The 20,006-nt window shown below is 39.2% G+C and overlaps 3 protein-coding genes across 8 annotated transcripts in view; 1 reads left to right on the plus strand and 2 right to left on the minus strand.

Annotated features, from left to right (window-relative positions):
- The window catches only part of pnpla7b (patatin-like phospholipase domain containing 7b), a 38,149-nt gene extending 33,732 nt beyond the window's left edge, over nt 1-4,417 (minus strand). For 3 of the 5 annotated variants that reach the window (XM_061729681.1, XM_061729682.1, XM_061729678.1), the window contains exons 1-5: nt 4,371-4,417; nt 3,736-3,848; nt 1,184-1,237; nt 922-996; nt 270-357 (exon numbers count right to left, since the gene is read on the minus strand). In XM_061729681.1, coding sequence (XP_061585665.1) covers nt 270-357; nt 922-996; nt 1,184-1,231 — 211 coding nt within the window. In that variant the 5' untranslated portion in view covers nt 1,232-1,237; nt 3,736-3,848; nt 4,371-4,417. Of the gene's footprint in view, nt 1-269; nt 358-921; nt 997-1,183; nt 1,238-3,735; nt 3,849-3,922; nt 4,296-4,370 lie in introns of those variants that run through there. The other 2 variants (XM_061729680.1, XM_061729679.1) reach the window with 2 other exon arrangements.
- Nucleotides 4,418-4,715: 298 nt separating this feature from the next.
- mrpl41 (mitochondrial ribosomal protein L41) lies at nt 4,716-7,711 on the plus strand. Its single transcript, XM_061729686.1, has 2 exons — nt 4,716-4,791; nt 7,059-7,711. The coding sequence occupies exon 2, from the start codon at nt 7,077-7,079 to the stop codon at nt 7,482-7,484; it is 408 nt and encodes a 135-aa protein (XP_061585670.1). The 5' UTR covers nt 4,716-4,791; nt 7,059-7,076; the 3' UTR covers nt 7,485-7,711.
- Nucleotides 6,329-18,329, minus strand: dph7 (diphthamide biosynthesis 7). 2 transcript variants are annotated; one of them, XM_061729684.1, is made up of 10 exons: nt 18,275-18,329; nt 17,881-18,045; nt 15,293-15,426; nt 15,127-15,214; nt 13,935-14,029; nt 13,696-13,853; nt 12,069-12,141; nt 11,050-11,115; nt 10,794-10,966; nt 6,329-9,412 (listed from the first exon to the last, which is right to left on the minus strand). In XM_061729684.1, exons 2-10 carry the CDS (start codon nt 18,010-18,012, stop codon nt 9,018-9,020), a joined length of 1,314 nt encoding a protein of 437 aa, XP_061585668.1. In that variant the 5' UTR covers nt 18,013-18,045; nt 18,275-18,329; the 3' UTR covers nt 6,329-9,017. The 2 variants fall into 2 exon arrangements, with proteins under 2 accessions (XP_061585668.1, XP_061585667.1); XM_061729683.1 differs by having other exon boundaries at nt 6,331-9,412; nt 15,293-15,429.
- Nucleotides 18,330-20,006: the final 1,677 nt, after the last annotated feature.

Below are 20,006 nucleotides of genomic sequence, written 5' to 3' on the forward strand. Positions count from 1 at the left end.
AATAAATCAAATCAATCAATCAATCAACCAATCAATCAATCAATCAATCAATCAATCAATTCAATCAATCAAGTTTCACACACACTGCATCTGCATTTTGGCTTCGTCTTGTTAATAAACAATGACAACTCGAAATACATAATGTGGCACACCCCCCCCCCCCCCCCCAATCATGTTATTAAATGTAAAAACTGAGTATTGAAAGAGGAAAATGACTGTATTCATATTGAACGCTGCACTTGTACATGTACAGTGTGTGTGGTACTGACTTGACCGTTTGTATCTTCTGTAAAGAAGAAACACAACGATGCCAACAGCAGAAACAGCCACCACAACTCCCATGAGCACAGAAATCCACTGAAAGATAAAACACACACACAAAAGTGAACAAAATCACATCCAACTCAACACCACTACTGCCTGTTTTGTAAAACAAAATACAGGACTGTCTCAGAAAATTAGAATATTGTGATAAAGTCCTTTATTCTCTGTAATGCAAAAGTGTCATACATTCTGGATTCATTACAAAATCAACTGAAATACTGCAAGCCTTTTATTATTTTAATATTGCTGATCATGGCTTACAGCTTAAGAAAACTCAAATATCCTATCTCAAAAAATTTGAATATTCTGGGAATCTTAATCTTAAACTGTAAACCATGATCAGCAATATTAAAATAATAAAAGGCTTGCAGTATTTCAGTTGATTTGTAATGAATCCAGAATGTATGACATTTTTGTTTTTTTAATTGCATTACAGAAAATAAAGAACTTTATCACAATATTCTAATTTTCTGAGACAGTCCTGTAAAGGAAAACAACAACACTTCAAACCAGTGTTACCTGCAGTGTTACTCTAAAACTGCTCATATGTCTGTATTTTGTGGGTTAAAATGTACCGTTAGAAAAATGAGTTCTTACCAAAGTGGCCTCAGTTCTTTCCTCCACAAACTGCTCCATTCTGGTTCTGATCTCACTGCTGAAGGGAACCAGGGCCTGAAATATCCAGCACACAAACCAAACCAGCAGGATGAAACCCGCACACCTCAACTTCACACAGCCTGAGTAATAACTGCATGAACCTTATAAATACGTGCCATTTTAAGGAAAATCAGAGATATATTGTATTGTTATTTTTATAATGTCATTAAGCACAAAATGACTATATAAAAGCCTGACATACCGGGTATACGGGTATACTGCAGCTGTCCTCCTCGTCACTGCCTTCCATGGCTGCCTGTCAGAAAACATCATTCAGCAATAAAACAACCTGAAAACTGCACATCACTTATCCGCTTTTGTGCTGTCATTTAAGTTGTCTTTATTGTTAAGTATGTCTAGGGTTGCTAACTCCCTGAGAAATAAATGAGGGACCCCTCATCTGCAGGGCCGGCTGACCCGGCAGCCTTCACCCTTCCTGGCACGGTGAAGCTTTTTAGACCCTTTTTTTGTGAGTGAAATTATTTTTTTAATCATTTGACTCGAACCTGAATTGAATTAGATGTATATTTTTGAATGCCATGAACATATGGAAAACAAATTATTATCCAGCAATTCACTTTAATACAAAATAACAAAATGAACTGAATAAAATAAGTATCTCTCTTAAACAGAAACCTGTCCTGCTTAACTTAAAATTGTATAAATGAATATAAAACAATAGAAAGAAAGCAGAACATCCATCCTGTAATAGTGCACATTCTTAGTGCAATAACAAAAGTGCAAACAGAAAGCCTGTAGAAAACTTGTAAACATATTTGTGCCTCAAAGGCCATGACTGTAGCTACAGTTGGAGTAAAACAGAAAAAAATAACTTATGAACTCAACAGCTCAATGCCATTTTCCATTGGCATTTTACGACTATTTTCTGACTCACAGTAATACGGGACAAAGTGCGTTCTTTTCAGCTCAATACGGGAAGCGTACTTTGGTTTAAAATTAACTTTTGAACTTAAAATGAAAACTGGGACATAAAGGAAATAAGTGGAAAATGGACTATATATGTTGTAAAGTCTATCCAGCGTGACATTGGTGATAAATTTGCTTTTGTCATCACAGAAATATGAAACTACCATATTCTATCTTCAGCCAATCAGAATCCAGCCCCACACTCACAAAGATGTTTGGTTGTCATTACATGTCTATGTCATGTTTGACTTTACTGGTGAAGTTTGTTTCACAAATGAGATTTTAATCAACTAACTACACCTACAACTTACGTGGTCTCTTGTGTTTGCCACAAACTTTGCTCTTCTCTATTTTAAAGTTTAAATTGTGTTTTTGTATTTTGATTGTTGTACGGCGACCTTGAGTGCCATGAAATGAAACCTAACAAATGAAATGTATTATTATTATTATTATTATTGTTGTTATTATTAATAATAAATACGGGACGATTACGTTTTTCAAGGTTGGCAACCCTATGTATGTCATTTATTTATTGTTGGTGTGGATGAAATGTACTGTCAGTGAAGACAAATCTCCCTACAGTACAAATAAAATAAATCTAGATCTTCATGGCAAATGGGGATTACTGGTTGAAATTAGGGGTGGAATGATACGGGTAACTCACGATTCAATACTGTGGCGATACCTGTATGTGGCCCACGATAACGATAATATCACGATACACGATATTCCATATATTGTAAGAAATGTCATCAATGATATATCACGATCTATGTGACTGAAAAAGAAAAAATACCCATAAAAAGGAAAACGTCTGTAGTTATGCATTTATTCAATGCCAAAACTTCCTACAATGTACAAAGAAAGTGCATTTGTATAGAGCCTCACCTAGGCTTGTAACTGTAAACACTGAACAGCTGGACAAATTAAAGTGCATGAACAATAGTGCGGTGACAACCGCATAAAATCCATTATGTGTTGTAATAAAATATTGATATTTGCCGTCAGTTATCGATTATTTATTGCGACAGAGAGCGCAACAATTCTTATTCTTCGTACCTTAATCAATTATTTTTAATTCAGAAAAGATTTTTGAGAATGATTTCATATTCTATTCATCAAGCACCTTCCGCACCCTTATTTAGCAAATTTAAATTATTATCAATTTCTTCTATGAATATTTTTCAAACATGCCTGTTTATGTTTAAGTTCATTCATTCCAAACAAGACATTCCAGGCACTTTTCATCATTTTTTTCTGTTATCATCAGATATTCACTCTTATTCAGTTAGAGGTGGAAGAACTTTCATTTCCCTCTTTGTCTTTTACCTCCAGTCACAAATCCTTTATCAAATTCCATGGCCCTCAACTCTGGAACTCTTTAGATAGGTCTCTTAAGTTTGCATCATCCTTAAAAATGTTTAGGACCAGCTTGGTGGAGAATCTCTTATCTAGGCAAAATTAATAGGCTATTGTAATTGAAATGAAATTGCCATTTTATGGATATTTTTTGTTTGTGTGTTTATTGTGTTTTTCTTTGTTTCTTTTACCTTTTCTTTTTTCCTTTCTTTTCTTTTTCTATTGATTGATTTGTTTTTGTGATTTTGTATTGAGGGGGAGTATTTTTTATAAGCCCTTTGGGCTTCTTTTCCTCTCCTGCACAATTATTTGTCCTTGTATTGTTAATATAATAACTGTTTTATCATTGTGCATATGAATAAATACATTAAAAAAAAAACAACAATATATTGCAATATGGATTTTCCCCCCCACCAGTAGTTGAAGTGTTTCCCCCTGGTTTGTGATGTGTTGGTGCAGCCGGCTGACCTGTCAGCTCTCACAATCCTCGGATCTGGGTTAAAGGTCAAACCTCCAGCTCGGTCCACCTTTGAAACCGGACCCTCCTCCCACATGGGTCTGCACAGCTACCAATGCTGCTCCTAGTCGGAGAAAGAACACATGAGATCCCAATAACACTTCAGTTTACCCAAATCCCAATAATATTTTAGTTTACCCAAACACCTCCCTCTCTCTGTCTGTCTGTCTGTCAGTCTGTCTGTCTATCAGTCCGTCTCTCCGTCCGTCCGTCCGTCCACTAGAACACATGACGGGTCGTCATGTTGACTTTGTTCGCCCTTATCTTGACAACGTTTTTTCAATAGTTTAGTAACTATTCCCTAAAGTTCAGACGTTGTACGAAGTAGTAGATTTTCAGTGAGGTTACCTCTCAGGAAAAGTGAGTATTTAATGAAAAGCAGTGAGAGGATAAAAAGTTATTACAGGGTATTAGGGTCGCTCACAACACTGCGACTGTGTTGACACTCATAGAAACTAAATCAAATGTCAAAATGGTCAAAAATAAAGTTGCAAATTTGTTGTAGTTTATAACTCCCCTGCTAAGCATCTGTTTTAATCTAACAAGCTCTTTAGAGATGAATAAAGCAAACAACGTTCCAACTCACCACTCTTGTGTCAAAGTTTTTGCGTATACATGCCTGACAAAAACATGTAAAAACAGTTTTTTAAGTAAACCTGATTTCCTGTCATCCTTTCAAAGTAAAGCTCAGTCCCTAACAACACTTCCAAATGGGAGAAGATACTGAAAATCACGCAGAATACAATTTGAACATCACCAGAAAATATGATCCTTATATAAGCGAAAGTGAGCTTTATCTTTTAGGGTAAGTTAGTAACATCAGAGACGTTCACTAAACTGTATAGAGGATCTTTGGTAACATCTACTCCAGCTTTACTAGACAGGCTCACTGACGTCACCAGTATTCCTCGTTTTCATTGGTCAATGTTGATGGCTGTCGGCCAATCAACGAGCAGTTCACTGTCAGGTCCCTCAGTTCGGTTACATCGGGACAGCAGTGTGGCAAGGTGAGAAGAGATTTTTAAATACATATCATAATAGTGTGCAATTTGAAAATCCTCAATCAGTTTAGAATTACGAAATAAAAAGTGCATATAATATTGTGTAAATAGATTATTAACTTCTCAGGGACTTATATGACCTTTAATGGTAGCTGGGTGCGTTGTCAGCTAGCAGACTAGTGGCAAATCAGTACAAATAAAGACAGCAAAGGTTTATTAATTTAGTTGTTGCAGTAAAAGATGTAGATTAAGAGTTTAATCGGCCAGATCCAGATCCAGATTGTTAAACTCGCCATAGAAAATGGGCTTCATCAGCCGTGTTTACCCCCTTGTCTCGTGGATATAGAGGACTGTCTCAGAAAATTAGAATATTGTGATAAAGTTCTTTATTTTCTGTAATGCAATTAAAAAAACAAAAATGTCATACATTCTGGATTCATTACAAATCAACTGAAATATTGCAAGCCTTTTATTATTTTAATATACCGTAGTTTATTATGGCTTACAGTTTAAGATTAAGATTCCCAGAATATTCTAATTTTTTGAGATAGGATATTTGAGTTTTCTTAAGCTGTAAGCCATGATCAGCAATATTAAAATAATAAAAGGCTTGCAATATTTCAGTTGATTTGTAATGAATCCAGAATTTATGACATTTTTGCATTACAGAAAATAAAGGACTTTATCACAATATTCTAATTTTCTGAGACAGTCCTGTATATAGAAAAGGTACAAAACTTCAGGATAAAATGCAGTTACAAATTAAGGACAATAAATTATATATCAAAATAAAATAAAAGGCTTGAGGTTTAAGGAGTAAAAATAAATAAAAACAAAAGGTCAGGAAATATCCTATTTTTCACATAGGCTTCTCGTTTTAAGCTTTGGGGTGTATTTCTGTTTAAGACTGTCTGAATACGATATTAATATAGCTTTGAGAACAAAAATATAATTGTTGGACGTTGGCTAGCAAATTTAGTACAGTTAATATGATATTTAGCAATAATTAAGAGAAGGTTGATTAAATATACTTTGTCTGGGCTTGTCATATCATTTTTTGATACACCAAATAGAATAGAATACTTTATTGTCACTATTCATGGGTACAGTGAGATTAAAACAGCATCACCTTTCCAGTGCAAGACAGTGCAAACTGATACAAGAAATATAAATAATATAAAAAGGTTAAGTGTATTTTTAAATAGTCAAATCAAGACCTGAGATCCTATCTACAGATAATTACACATATTTACACATGTAGTGGAATATAAATAGTACATGTTGATTAGGGGTGGGACGATACGGGTAACTCACGATTCAATACGGTGGTGATATGTGGCCCACGATAATGATAATATCACCATACACGATATCTACCATATTAAATATATAGTAAGAAATTTCATCAACGATATATCACGATATATGTGACTGAAAAAAAAAACATAAAAAGGAGAACGTGTAGTTATGCATTTATTCAATGCCAAAACTTCATACAATGTACAAATAAGTGCATTTGTATAGAGCCTCACCTAGGCTTGTAAATGTAAACACTGAACAGCTGGACAAATGAAAGTGCATGAACATTAGTGCGGTGACAACCACGTAAATCCATTATATGTTGTAATAAAATATTGATATTTGCCGTCAGTTTATCGATTATTTATTGCGACAGAGAGCGCAACAATATTGCAATATCGATTTTTTTTCCCCTTCTCCCCCCAACCACTAATGTTGAATGCTCAACTTAAAGGAAGAATCAACTTTAGCATTTATAAAATTAAGCTCAATCCAGAGAACATGACAGTTTAAGAAAACTGTAATCCATAATCAGCAATATTAAAATAATAAAAGGCTTGCAATATTTCAGTTAATTTGTAATGAATCCAGAATGTATGACATTTTTGTTTTTTTAATTGCATTACAGAAAATAAAGAACTTTATCATAATATTCTAATTTTCTGAGACAGTCCTGTATAGTCACTTAAAGGAAGTTTTATTTATACACAAAACAGATTCCTACAATCTAGACCAAACTTTGTTGCCTTTCACAAAGAAATTTGCCTTTTCTTTTCATCACTGAAACATTATGAAAAGAAAAAAGGCTGGTGTGAAACTTTTCATGATGGTAGAGAACGTCAACCCAGTGATATGCCTAACTTGGAACTTTACGGACATTTTTGAATGTATTTCGTTTTTTGTTCGTTTCTATTTTCATTTATTGTATTTTCCTCTTCTTTCTATTGGTTTTTTGGTGTGTTTTGTGGCCTTAGGAAAGCTCGGGGGGCAGCATGGGCGTCCTATCCACGCTGCTGAGAGGGCTGGTCCGAGGGGCCGACAGGATGTCCGAGTTCACCAGCAAGCGCGGCTCCAGGACCCACAACAAGGGCCGGGGGGCCCGGCCCGCGGGGCTCCGGCTGGCCAGCGGGAAGTTCCTCTCCATCCCAGCCATGATCCCCGAGTTCGTGGTGCCCAGCTTGGAAGGATTCAAGCTCAGGCCGTACGTGTCGTACCGCTCGCCCAAGGGCTCGGAGCCTCCGGTCACGGCACAGAGTTTATTTGACGACATTGTTGCCCCTCAGATCCAGAAGGACTTTGAAGAAGGAACTTTCAACAAAGACCAACTGGAGAAGTACGGCTTTGAGCCCACACAGGAAGGGAAGCTGTTCAAGCTGTACCCTAAGAACTATGTGCGTTAATGGTGGATGGTTGCAGACGTACCGGGACCGAGCCCAGCTGAGGAGACGCCTCACGGAGAATCACAGCTCACACCAAACTATTGATTTATTGCAGGTGGCTGTTTTTAAATATCCAGCTAATCACATTTCAAGGGCATGGCTAAATTTAAAATAAAGTGTACAATATCATACAGTTTAGGCAATCATTGTATGTAACAAAGCATTTAATAAAAAAAAAAAAACTTTAATGTGGGTCTGTCATTTGTATAATTGAAATAGAGGCACGTGAGATTGCTGATAGATGTTAATACCAACTAGGGCTGGGGATCGATTCAGATTCTTAAGATTCAGAATCAATTATCACCATTTGAGTCGATTCGATCCAATATTCGGCAGCACGTTGGCTTAGTGGTTAGCACTGTTGCCTCACAGCAAGAAGGTTCCCGGTTCGACTCCCAGGCCCAGCAGGACCTTTCTGTGTGGAGTTTGCAAGTTCTCCCCGTGGTGCTTGCATGGGTTTCCTCCCACAGTCCAAAAACATGCATGCTAGGTAAATTGATCATTCTAAATTGCCCGTAGGTGTGAGTGTTAGTGTGTCTGGTTGTTTGTGGGGACTGCGGGTGGAAACTAGCATTTCTGCTAAACCCGGTGTATTTACACTGCTTAATGTAGTGTGCATTAATATGCATTGTCCCGTCTAAATAAACTTTGAAACCTATTGATGTGGGTTAGTGTTATTAAAAATGTTTTTTGAGCTGTTGCCTGAATGACTGTAAAATAACTAGTGAAATAATTAATTTCACAATAAGTATTGTGAAATAAATATCCATTTAAAATGCAAAAAAAGAGAAATTGCAACAGCTCATGCAGTAAACAAATCATTTTAGCTTGTCTGATTTATTCTGTCACCAAACACACAGCTTGCCATGATGCATTTTTCAGGTTTTCATGACAAACCGTGTCCGATGGAAAAATCAAACAAGCTAAAGTAAATATAGATAATATGAACTTCATTGAACTAATAACATTTAGAAATGTAAGCTGAAATATCCAGCATTTTCTCTCAAGAAAAGTTCATTTAGTTCAGGAGTTTTCAAAACCAGTGCTTTAACGCTACAGCTACTCTTCGGCTCCATGTTCATTGTTAGTTTCACACCACGCCCATGTGTGAATTAAATGACGTGAAAAATAATCAATCTTTACACATACAAATCGATATTTAGGAATTAATGAGAATCGATTTAGAATCGGAACATCATTTTTTTTTCAACACAGGCCTAATACTAACAGATGATTTTTAATTGCCATTTTCCTTCCTTTCTAAAATTCAAATAGCTCAATTCTAAGAATCTCACCTCCAGAATATTGACAGTTAATGTACAAATGGGCATTAAAACCCTCCTGGTAATTAAGTGACTACAACTCCCAGCCATAGAAGTGAAGAGAACACCACCACGGATGTATTTACACTTTACTCTGGTTTACTGCAGTACACATTCATTGAAAGAATAGATATATAGTGTAATCTCAAACATTGTCCCGGCTCCATCAGCATCAGTTAGTTTCCTGTTGAGTGTCATTAGGAGTCCAGTCCCAGCGCCACACGTGCAGCATGTGGTCGTAGAAGGAGCAGCTGGCCAGCAGGCAGGACAGCGAGGGATCGTGGTGGTCAGGGCCGAGGGCGAGACGGGCCGGAGCTGAAGCTGCCGTTCCCTCGGGGACGTACCGTCCAGCATCGTCCTCCAGACACGTGTCGAAGCTGGCCGTGGGAGACTCGTACTGGATCCTCACGTGTCCTGCTGGTTCTGGTTCTGGTCCTGGTTCTGGTTCTGGGCCGGGGGAGCAGGGACCCGGCTCCTCCAGGGCCAGCCGGCTCCAGTCTGCTCCGTACGCCAGGGAGTTGTGGAGGACGTAGGAGGCCACGACAGGACACGCTCCCCCGCTGCCACCTGAATAATGGACAAACAACCAGGATCATTCAAATGTACAATAATAAATACATAGCAGAAACTCAACATGCAACTTATTTCAAACTGTTGTTAAATTGTACAACCTGATCTTAATTTTCCTTTTAAGTGCCATCATGAAAACCACATTTACAGGACTGTCTCAGAAAATTAGAATATTGTGATAAAGTTCTTTATTTTCTGTAATGTAATTAAAAAAAACAAAAATGTCATACATTCTGGATTCATTACAAATCAACTGAAATATTGCAAGCCTTTTATTATTTTAATATTGCTGATTATGGTTTACAGTTTAAGATTAAGATTCCCAGAATATTCTAATTTTTTGAGATAGGATATTTGAGTTTTCTTAAGCTGTAATCCATGATCAGCAATATTAAAACAATAAAAGGCTTGAAATATTTCAGTTGATTTGTAATGAATCCAGAATGTATGACACTTTTGTTTTTTGTAATTGCATTACAGAAAATCACTATATTCTAATTTTCTGAGACAGTCCTGTATCATTGCCACTGTACTCTTCTCTACAGTTAAAGTTGAATATCCAATAGAATCAATAATTCGAACAAGTAATTTCTCTGCAGTGATTCTTAAATATGTAATTTCATGTATATTTATAGCTAAAATCTTAAAAGCTACAGGGCTCTGGAGATGCTGGTACAGCTGTCTGCACCGGGTCACAGCTCTGTGACGGTCGGGACCGGGACGACTATTCACTTTTGGCGCTTTTCCACTAGTACCTACTCAGCCCGACTCGCCTTGGTTCTGTTTGGTTCTTCTCCACTAGGGGTCTAACGTGCAGAGTAGATACTTTTCTGTAACTATTCTGCTGAGGTTCTAAGCTGCTGAGTCAGCTGTATCTGACATCATCACACTACAGGCCACTGATTGGTCGGGGGGTTGGAGTCAGACGTCTGAGTCAGGAGGTGGCAGTCAAACCAGCAAAAATTTTTGTTTGCTGGATGAAATATATTAATTCCTGATAAAATAAGTTTGTTAATGCACAGCTCTGCTCCTGTACGCATGTGAATGAGTGTATGTTTGTGTCTACATGAAAGTAAAATCTGCATTGAGGGTTCTCGCTTTGGGAATCCTGGTCTGTGATTGGACGCTGCCTCGGCGTCGCTGCTGCTCGTTTGCATAAAGTTGAGATTCTCTCAAATTCATATTGACGCTGCGGACGCCTCCCGACGCCTCAGTGGCCTCCGACGCCTCTCACAGCGCTTTCATAGAAAATGAACGGCAACCTGTGACGCCCGTGACGCTTTCAGTGTGAATGCAGGGTAAACGAAGAAGGAAATTCTCAGTGTCGTTGATGTAAACTAATTCTAGAGTGTGTCCTTGTCCGTCCTCCAACACCGACCTGTGTCCTGCTGGCAGTGCAGGATGTGGAAGTGGTTGTGCATGCAGGCGGCCAGCAGCAGGTGCTGGTGGGTGGGGTGCCACTTGAGCCTCCACACCCCCCCGCCCAGCGCACTCTCACTGAGCGGCTCCCGCATGTTCCTGCCGTCCCACAGCAGCACCTGCTCGTCGTAGCTGCACAAGGACGAGATCAGCACAATCAGGGGCTGGGAGAGCCAGGAGACCGGGGACACGTCAGCGTGGGTGGGGGTACTCACCTGCCCGTGGCTACGATGTGTTCCCGGTGGGGGTTGCTGTGAATGCTGCACACACCCATCGAGTGCCTTAAGAAGAAAGCACCAGATTTTGTTAACGGCAGTTTGCCGCCAACGCCAGTAAGCAGTAGTCGAGATGAGGGTAGATGAGGGGGGATGAGGGGGGATGGCATCCCCCGTGAAATAAAAACGGTCCAAATCATCCCCCCCTGAAATAAAAATGGTCCAAATCACCCCCCCTGAAATGAAAATGGTCCAAATCACCCCCCCTGAAATGAAAATGGTCCAAATCATCCCCCCCTGAAATAAAAACGGTCCAAATCATCCCCCCTGTAAAACTGCCATCCCCCCTTTCCATCCCTTATGTCATTTCATCAATGAATGTGGTTTTACTGCTATTTCAACATTTAGAGTCATCACCAGAAAAATAACACCAGAAAAATAACTTATTTGACAATTTTCACCTGTTTCAAGTACATTTTCACTTGAAATAAGTAGAAAAATCTTCCAGTGGGACAAGATTTATCTTCTTATTACAAGCAAAAAAATCTTGTTCCACTGGCAGATTTTTCTACTTATTTCAAGTGAAAATCTACTTGAAACAGGTGAAAATTGTTGTTTTTTCTAGTGATGAGTCTTGTTTTAAGTGTAATGAGATTTATTTTAATAAAATGAGACATTTTAACTAGAAATAAGACAAATATTCTTGTTAAGATTTTGAGTTTTTGCAGTGATCCATGTTACTTATCCCGTGAAGGACAGAGTCATATTGATAAGTTCAGAAAAGTGTTTTTTATTGTTGTGTTTTGATGTATTTGATGTAAGCCCAGTGGATATTTAAAGCTTACAGAAGGCTGCATTTAACTGCTGCTATGTCATTCCTGCAGTATTTCTGCAGGTGTTTTGGTCACTGCTATTATTTGTAATATATTATATTACAAATAACATCCACCATCCCCCCTGATTTTTTTTTACAACTGGAGTACTGGTAGTAAGGACACATAAACATCAACTTCCACTACCTTTTACTGGTGAAAACAGGCGTGGATGGATTGATCCTGAGATCCCAACCTTTGAGTTTGCAGTCATCGCCACCTGGGTAGAAGGTACATACACGCACACGCTGGTGTTACACGTCTCCAGAGCCAGGAACAGATACTGGATCAGCCTCAACGTTACAGTCACCAGCAGATACTGAACCAGCCTCAACGTTACAGCCACCAGCAGGGGACGGGGACGGGGACAGCGCTGGGAGTCTCAGTGTTCTGTCAGCTAAATCCTGACTCTCAAATATGGACTTTGAGGCAAACCGTTCACCTAAACATCTCAGAGTGCATTCCCTCCTGGTCATGGCACCCCGGGGGATTAGCAGCCCCCACCAGGAGAACTTAAAGATAAGATACGCATCAACAGCTCCAGAAAATGACAGAGCTCAGGGCCATCACCAGAGGTCAACGCCCCGGAGTAAATAATATAAATAAAATATAAATATAAATAAGATAATCAAGTAAATATAAAATATATATAAAAATAATAAAAACAATAATAATGATCTATTACTAATATTAATTATTAATAATAATAATAATAAATACAGGACTGTCTCAGTTTAAGAAAACTCAAATATCCTATCTCAAAAAATTATAATATTCTGGGAATCTTAATCTTAAACTGTAAGCCTTAATCAGCAATATCAAAATAATAAAAGGCTTGCAATATTTCAGTTGATTTGTAATTAATCCAGAATGTATGACATTTTTGTTTTTTTAAATTGCATTACAGAAAATAAAGAACTTTATCACAATATTCTAATTTTCTGAGACAGTCCTGTAAATAAAAAAATATATAAATAAGGTAATCAAGTAAATATAAAATGTATATAAAAAATACGATAATAATAATTTATTAATAATAACAATAATAATAATAGTGTATTAATAATAATATTTATTAATAAATAATAATAATGATAATATATATATTTATTTATTGCATTTTCAACTCTGTTTTTCTGTTTGTTTTCCTCTTTTTAAATGTCATGAGCTGTTTGACAACTGATTTTCCCCAGAGGGGACAATAAATGTTTCAAATCAATCCCCCAGAGGTCAATGCCCCAGATCCAAACGGGACGGTGGAGCCAGATAACCAGCCAGATAACGGGACACGCCATCACGTCCCAACAGGTTTGCCAACATGCGTGTAACCTACTGTTAGAAGAAAACTGTAAATATACGTATTGTCCTACTCTCTATGACCTATAATCACTTTGATGTATACACCTCCATGTATGGTATTTGGTTTTCTACTTCTCCGCCCCGCTGGTCTCTCACTCCCACGCGTCACTCTGATAAATAAAGGAACAAGGAACTGTTCAGCGCTTCTCTGCTACAGCGTTGCCTGAGCAGTGAGCCCTTTGTACAAAGACAGCTCTGTGTCTTCACTCATTCTTTGATTCTGATGTGCAGCTTACGAGCGTCTTCTCCTGACACCTACATAACGTGGCCCAACTGTTAATCGAATAGTTCATCAATTATCTTTTGCATTTGTGTAAAAAATTGCTGTTACAGCAACCCTCCAAGGAGATAAATACTACCGTTCACAGATATCCTCCCAGGTACCACCTGAACATGAGAGATGGAGGTGAGGTACCTGAGTAGACCAGCTGCGTGTCCCAGTAGGAGAAGGCAGAGATCCAGGCCTCGAAGTCGTGGGCCTTCCACTGAGCCGGAGCCGCCAGAGCCCCGTCGGCCAGGGAGAACACGGACACGCAGCCCGCAGAGTCGCTGCACACCGCTCGGATGTCAGCGCTGCTGGAGACAAGGGGACGGCTGCCGTCACCACAAACCTTCGTTTTCTGGACACGTGCAGAGACGGGGGACGGAGTTTACCTGTCCAGCCGTCCCGTGGACCAGTCCAGGGACAGAGCCAGCCGCTCCTCTCCAACCTGCACCCGGTGCAGACTCTGCAGACTCCGCCCGCCGTCCTACTGAACACACACATGCATGAGCCGTCTGCAGCGGCGGAGGAAGGAATATGTTTCTTGGTGGGACATGTTGTCCCAGAAAAAGCGGACTTGTATAAACTTATCTTTCATTGAACACAAACAGATTAATACACATTTACACTCTTCATCAATATTAATAGATACTAACAGAACAGGTGCAATCGTGTACAATGAAATAAAAAGACATGAAAAGAAATAAAAAATAATAAACCAAAACATAAAATAAAAGTCGAGAGAGAAAAATAAAAACAAAAGGCTAACAGGAAGTGTTCATAGCTTTGTCAATGCTTCTGTTATTAGTGCCCAGCGGTCACTGAACTGGTTCGTTTTTAGCCTCAATCTTGCTGTAATTTTCTCCATCACATACACATGTCTTATCCTCTCTCTCCAGTGTGTCATGCTTGGGGACTCTGCTTTCAGCCAGTTGACTGTTATCATTTTTTTGGCGACTAAAAGCAGAATTCTCAGTAGAGAAGCCAGATCTCTCTCCATCATATCCTCCGGAAGTATACCTAGTATGACTAAGGCCGGCCCCGTAGTAAAATCCACATGCAGAATCTGTTTTATCTCCAACTCAACCTTCCTCCAGAAATCAGTGAGCTTTGGGCAGTCCCAAAATATATGTGTGAAGTCCCCAATCAGACCACATCCTCTCCAACACGGCTCAGACATATTGCTGTATTTTGATGTGATGACAGGGGCGTCAAAGTACCGCATCTTCACCTTCCAGTCAAATTCCCTCCATAATGGGCTATTAGTCAATTTATGTCCTGCTTTAAATGTTTCCTCCCATTGGGAACTCAACAGCTCAATGCCATTTTCCATTGGCATTTTATGACTATTTTCTGACTCTCACAGTAATACGGGACAAAGTGTGTCCCTTTTCAGCTCAATATGGGACGTACTTTAGTTTATAAATACGGGACGATTCTGTTTTTCAAGGGACGGTTGTCAACCCTAGGAACAACACGGTGTCCTACTGTGGTACTCATCACTCCCAAGATGCTGAGAGCTCCCGCAGCCGGAGACAGTGACAGTTTGTATTCTCCTGTGATTGTTCTGGTGATGTTTCTCACCTGACTCTCTGCCAGCGTGTACAGCTGTAGCTCCCCCGTTGCAGCTGCCATTCCCAGCACCGGCCTCTCACACACGGGCACGTGGCACCTGAAACCAAGCAACGCTGTCAACAGGACAGAAGAGATACGAGGAGAGTACACACACTGGTCCAGACTGCTTCCTCACCACTTCAGATCTAGGATAGCTGGCGTGTCCAGGCGCTGCAGCTCGGCCAGTGGACGGCCCAACGATTCCTCTCTCCCAAACTCAAAAAGATACAAGCGCCCAATCCGGCTGGGGGCGGCATCCTCTTCTCCTTCCTGCTGAAAGAGTGTAATTGATATGCAACAGACATTAGGTAGGGTTACCAACCGTCCCTTGAAAAATGGAATCGTCCCGTATTTATAAACTAAAGTACGTCCCATATTGAGCTGAAAAGGAACGCACTTTGTCCCGTATTACTGTGAGAGTCGGAAAATAGTCATAAAATGCCAATGGAAAATGGCATTTAGCTGTTGAGTTTTTCTATTTTACTACAACTACAGGACTGTCTCAGAAAATTAGAATATTGTGATAAAATTCTTTATTTTCTGTAATGCAATAAAAAAACAAAAATGTCATACATTCTGGATTTATTACAAATCAACTGAAATATTGCAAGCCTTTTATTATTTTAATATTTATGATTATGGCTTACAGTTTAAGATTAAGATTCCCAGAATATTCTAATTTTTTGAGATAGGATATTTGAGTTTTCTTAAGCTGTAAGCCATAATCAGCAATATTAAAATAATAAAAGGCTTGCAATATTTCAGTTGATTTGTAATGAATCCAGAATCTATGACATTTTTGTTTTTGTAATTGCATTACAGAAAATCACAATATTCTAATTTTCTGAGACAATCCTGTAGAATAGGAGGCTATTTCAGCTGCTATATGGTTTGGTGGACAGTAACGGAGTAAATTTACTTGAGTACTGTACTTAAGTACATATCCAAAGGATTTGTACTTTACTTGAGTATTAGATTTCTTTGGTACTTATTACTCTTACTTGAATACATTTCCAAGACAAATATTTTTACTTTTACTCAAGTAAATTTCTAGGAAGGCTGAAAAGTACTCGTTACTTTCAGGTCTGCTCTTTTTTCTTCTTCCCTAAAATCCTATTGGACACAAGCTGTTTTTGTCAAAGGAGGAGACCTATCACAGTGCACGCTCTCCACTGGGATGTACGTGAAGCGGAAATACGTCAAGCCTCCTCAAAACGATACCGCCAAAGTAGCCTGCGTTTGTCAAGACAGACAATTTTGAGTTATTGATGCAGTTATTGAAAGCAGAGATGTAGTTTTTTGTAAAGCAGTGGTCTTTGAGGGGGATCCAGACTTAGTCGGATGGTGCAGGTTCATTTGGTTTCAGTTCATGATTGTTAATAAACTCTGCATCATCTGCTGTCCTCTTATGATCCCATTCATTTGATTTGTTTTTGGTGTTTCTGCAGGTTTTATATAACATTGTGGTTCTAAAAGCAGCACATCAGTGCAGCTGGTTTAGTTAATTCTCAGAAACAAGAGTTAAAAGATCCTTAAATTAATTTAGAAAAAATATAGTAATTTACTGATGTGGAAAATAAGAAGTTTACTCTTACTCTTACTTAAAGTAAATTTAAAAGCATTTACTTTTGGATACTTAAGTACCTTTAAAAGCAAGTACTTTTCTACTCTTACTCGAGTAATATTTTGACTGAGCTACTTTTACTTGTAACGGAGTAAATTTTGACAAGTAGTATTTGTACTCTTACTCAAGTACTGGGGTCGAGTACTCTGTCCACCTCTGGCTGTCTGTATAGTTATGCAAGTTCAATGCTATTAAGGCATTTTAAACTTTAAATCAAAGCATTTAGTTTTTTCATATAAAATAATTACATTTCTATGCAGTTTAGACGTTTTGGGGATGTTAAAAAAAGAAATCAGGGGGGATGGTGAATTTTATCATATGGGGACAGATAATTTGTGCTGATTACAAATAATATAATATATTACAAATAATAGCAGTGACCAAAACACCTGCAGAAATACTGCAGGAATGACATAGCAGCAGTTAAATGCAGCCTTCTGTAAGCTTTAAATATCCACTGGGCTTACATCAAATACATCAAAACACAACAATAAAAAACACTTTTCTGAACTTATCAATATGACTCTGTCCTTCACAGGATAAGTAACATGGATCACTGCAAAAACTCTAAATCTTAACAAGAATATTTGTTTTATTTCTAGTTAAAATGTCTCATTTTAGCAAAAAAATCTCATTATACTTAAAACAAGACTAATCACTGGAAAAACAACAATTTTTACCTGTTTCAAGTAGATTTTCACTTGAAATAAGTAGAAAAATCTGCCAGTGGAACAAGATTTTTTTGCTTGTAATGAGAAGATAAATCTTGTCCCACTGGCAGATTTTCTACTTATTTCAAGTGAAAATTGACTTGAAACAGGTGAAAATTGTCAAATAAGTTATTTTTCTGGTGTTATTTTTCTGGTGATGACTCTAAATGTTGAAATAGCAGTATAACTATGGAAAGGAGGGATGGCAGTTTTACAGGGGGGATGATTTGGACCGTTTTTATTTCAGGGGGGATGATTTGGACCGTTTTTATTTCAGGGGGGATGATTTGGACCGTTTTTATTTCAGGGGGGATGTCATCCCCCCTCATCTCCAGTACTGGGTATATGTATTAGTGAAAGGAGCCAGCCCCGGCAGCAGCAGGATCTCACCGGGCTCTGCAGCTGGTAGGTCCCGCAGACCAGCAGGTCGTGTCCGGGGGGGACGGGACACCACTCCACCGAGTCAGCACTCAGCTCCGTGTCAAACACCTGCAGGCTGCGGCTCCTCGACGTCCCGGCCATGGCCTCCTCATCCGCATCACGCTAGTGGAACAGCTGGGAAACACACACACAACGACGTTTCCTGCCATTCACTTTTGAAAAGACTAGTCAATTATGACAGGCCTGTGTAGCAGGCTAACTAAGGTAACTGTATATCACTATATCAACCTGCAAATGGACAAAAAGCTAAATCACGAAAATATATATAGGTCTTAGCATTTCAGTAACCTGACGAATAATAAACATTGATTATCCTCAAAAGTAAGTTTCAACAAAAACTCACATGTGGTGCCAGTTTGACTTGACGCTGTGCGTCCTGACGTCATCGCTGAACGCAGTGGTGCATTCAGGGACAACAGAAAATTGATATTTCTTATTTGAATTTTTTTTTTAACTATTACCATTTCCGCGGTTTCTGTTTTATACTTTACACATGAGCTGTTTTGACCATATGCATCCATTTGTTACATCAATACTCTCTTTGATTAAGAAAAAAAAAGATAAAAGGAGCATGACGTGCTATTTTTGATGGCCCAGGTAGAGGCCACCCTAAGGAATACTAGCTTGGACATTTTTTTAATTTGATACTTGAAACTACATTGCGAAGTCAAATGACCAACATGCACTCCCGGACAATATATAATTGGTGGTGAGTGTAACTGTTTGTTGGACCCACTGAAGGACCGCTCCACAGGTGTTGATGCTTCTCATTCACACACCAGAAAGATCTTGCTTCAGTCTATAATTGATCTTAAGGTGTAGGACGGTGTTCTGCCAATTTCTGCTGCTTTGCCAAAAAATGCTCCTTAATGGTTTTCTATATCTTTGCAGAGTTACAATTTTACTGTGTTTTACTCCCTAGCCCACTTCCTTTTCCCCCAAGTGGTCCTTGTCTCTTGCCAGGCCGTCGTTGTAAATAAGAATGTTCTTAATGACCTGCTGGTTAAAGGAGCTGTATGTAAGAGCAATAATAAAACGAATCATAAAAGGACCCTGATATGTCAACAGACATTTAAAAATCATGTTCATTTCAAATACTTATGTCACTGACAACAGCACTCGAGCCAGGATATTCCAGTTTAAAAAGAGGAGTTGCAGCCCTCAACTGATGTTTATGTTGTCATTTTTTGTTTTGGCCTGAAGCTCCACCCTCCACCTATCTCCCAATCACCAAGTCAGTATTGTTTCTGAAGCTCCACCCTCCACCTATCTCCCAATCACCAAGTCAGTATTGTTTCTGAAGCTCCACCCTCCACCTATCTCCCAATCACCAAGTCAGTATTGTTTCTGAAGCTCCACCCTCCACCTTTCTCCCAATCACCAAGTCAGTATTGTTTCTGAAGCTCCACCCTCCACCTATCTCCCAATCACCAAGTCAGTATTGTTTCTGAAGCTCCACCCTCCACCTATCTCCCAATCACCAAGTCCGTATTGTTTCTGAAGCTCCACCCTCCACCTATCTCCCAATCACCAAGTTAGTATTGTTTCTGAAGCTCCACCCTCCACCTATCTCCCAATCACCAAGTCAGTATTGTTTCTGAAGCTCCACCCTCCACCTATCTCCCAATCACCAAGTCAGTATTGTTTCTGAAGCTCCACCCTCCACCTATCTCCCAATCACCAAGTCAGTATTGTTTCGGCATCCGGGTTGCCAGGTCGGCTCTAATTATCGCAGCCATGGCAGCCTACGTTCCTGCTGCATTCTGCTGCCTACCTGGCAACCTCTGGTCGGGGGGAGGAGGGGGAGGGTACACGCCGCTCAACAATATTTTGAAAGTGACTGCAGTACCAGTTTTGGCCATTTCTTACAGACGGCTCCTTTAAATAAAGGCCAATGACTGAATGAATAGTGTAGCGACCCGCTACACGGCCCCTTTAAGAGTGACTGAAGGCGGGACTTCCGGGAGCCGTTATGTTGCTAAGAGACACAGGTTGAACCATGGATGTATTATACAACTGGATACAGTGCCAATTCTGCTCATGATTCTGCTCAGCCAGCGCATGTGCCGAAAAAA

The sequence above is a fragment of the Cololabis saira genome, chromosome 9, assembly GCF_033807715.1.
Source record: "Cololabis saira isolate AMF1-May2022 chromosome 9, fColSai1.1, whole genome shotgun sequence".
Classification (NCBI taxonomy): domain Eukaryota; kingdom Metazoa; phylum Chordata; class Actinopteri; order Beloniformes; family Belonidae; genus Cololabis; species Cololabis saira.

Excerpts from the sequence above, each read along its gene's own strand:
- dph7 (XM_061729683.1), bottom strand. The coding sequence starts at position 18,012 with ATGGCCGGGACGTCGAGGAGCCGCAGCCTGCAGGTGTTTGACACGGAG. Across the intron at positions 14,030-15,126 it reads ACACGCTGGCAGAGAGTCAG|GACGGCGGGCGGAGTCTGCA; the intron begins GTGAGAAACATC and ends TGTGTTCAGTAG. Across the intron at positions 10,967-11,049 it reads CACATCGTAGCCACGGGCAG|CTACGACGAGCAGGTGCTGC; the intron begins GTGAGTACCCCC and ends GTCCTTGTGCAG.
- mrpl41 (XM_061729686.1), top strand. The coding sequence starts at position 7,077 with ATGGGCGTCCTATCCACGCTGCTGAGAGGGCTGGTCCGAGGGGCCGAC.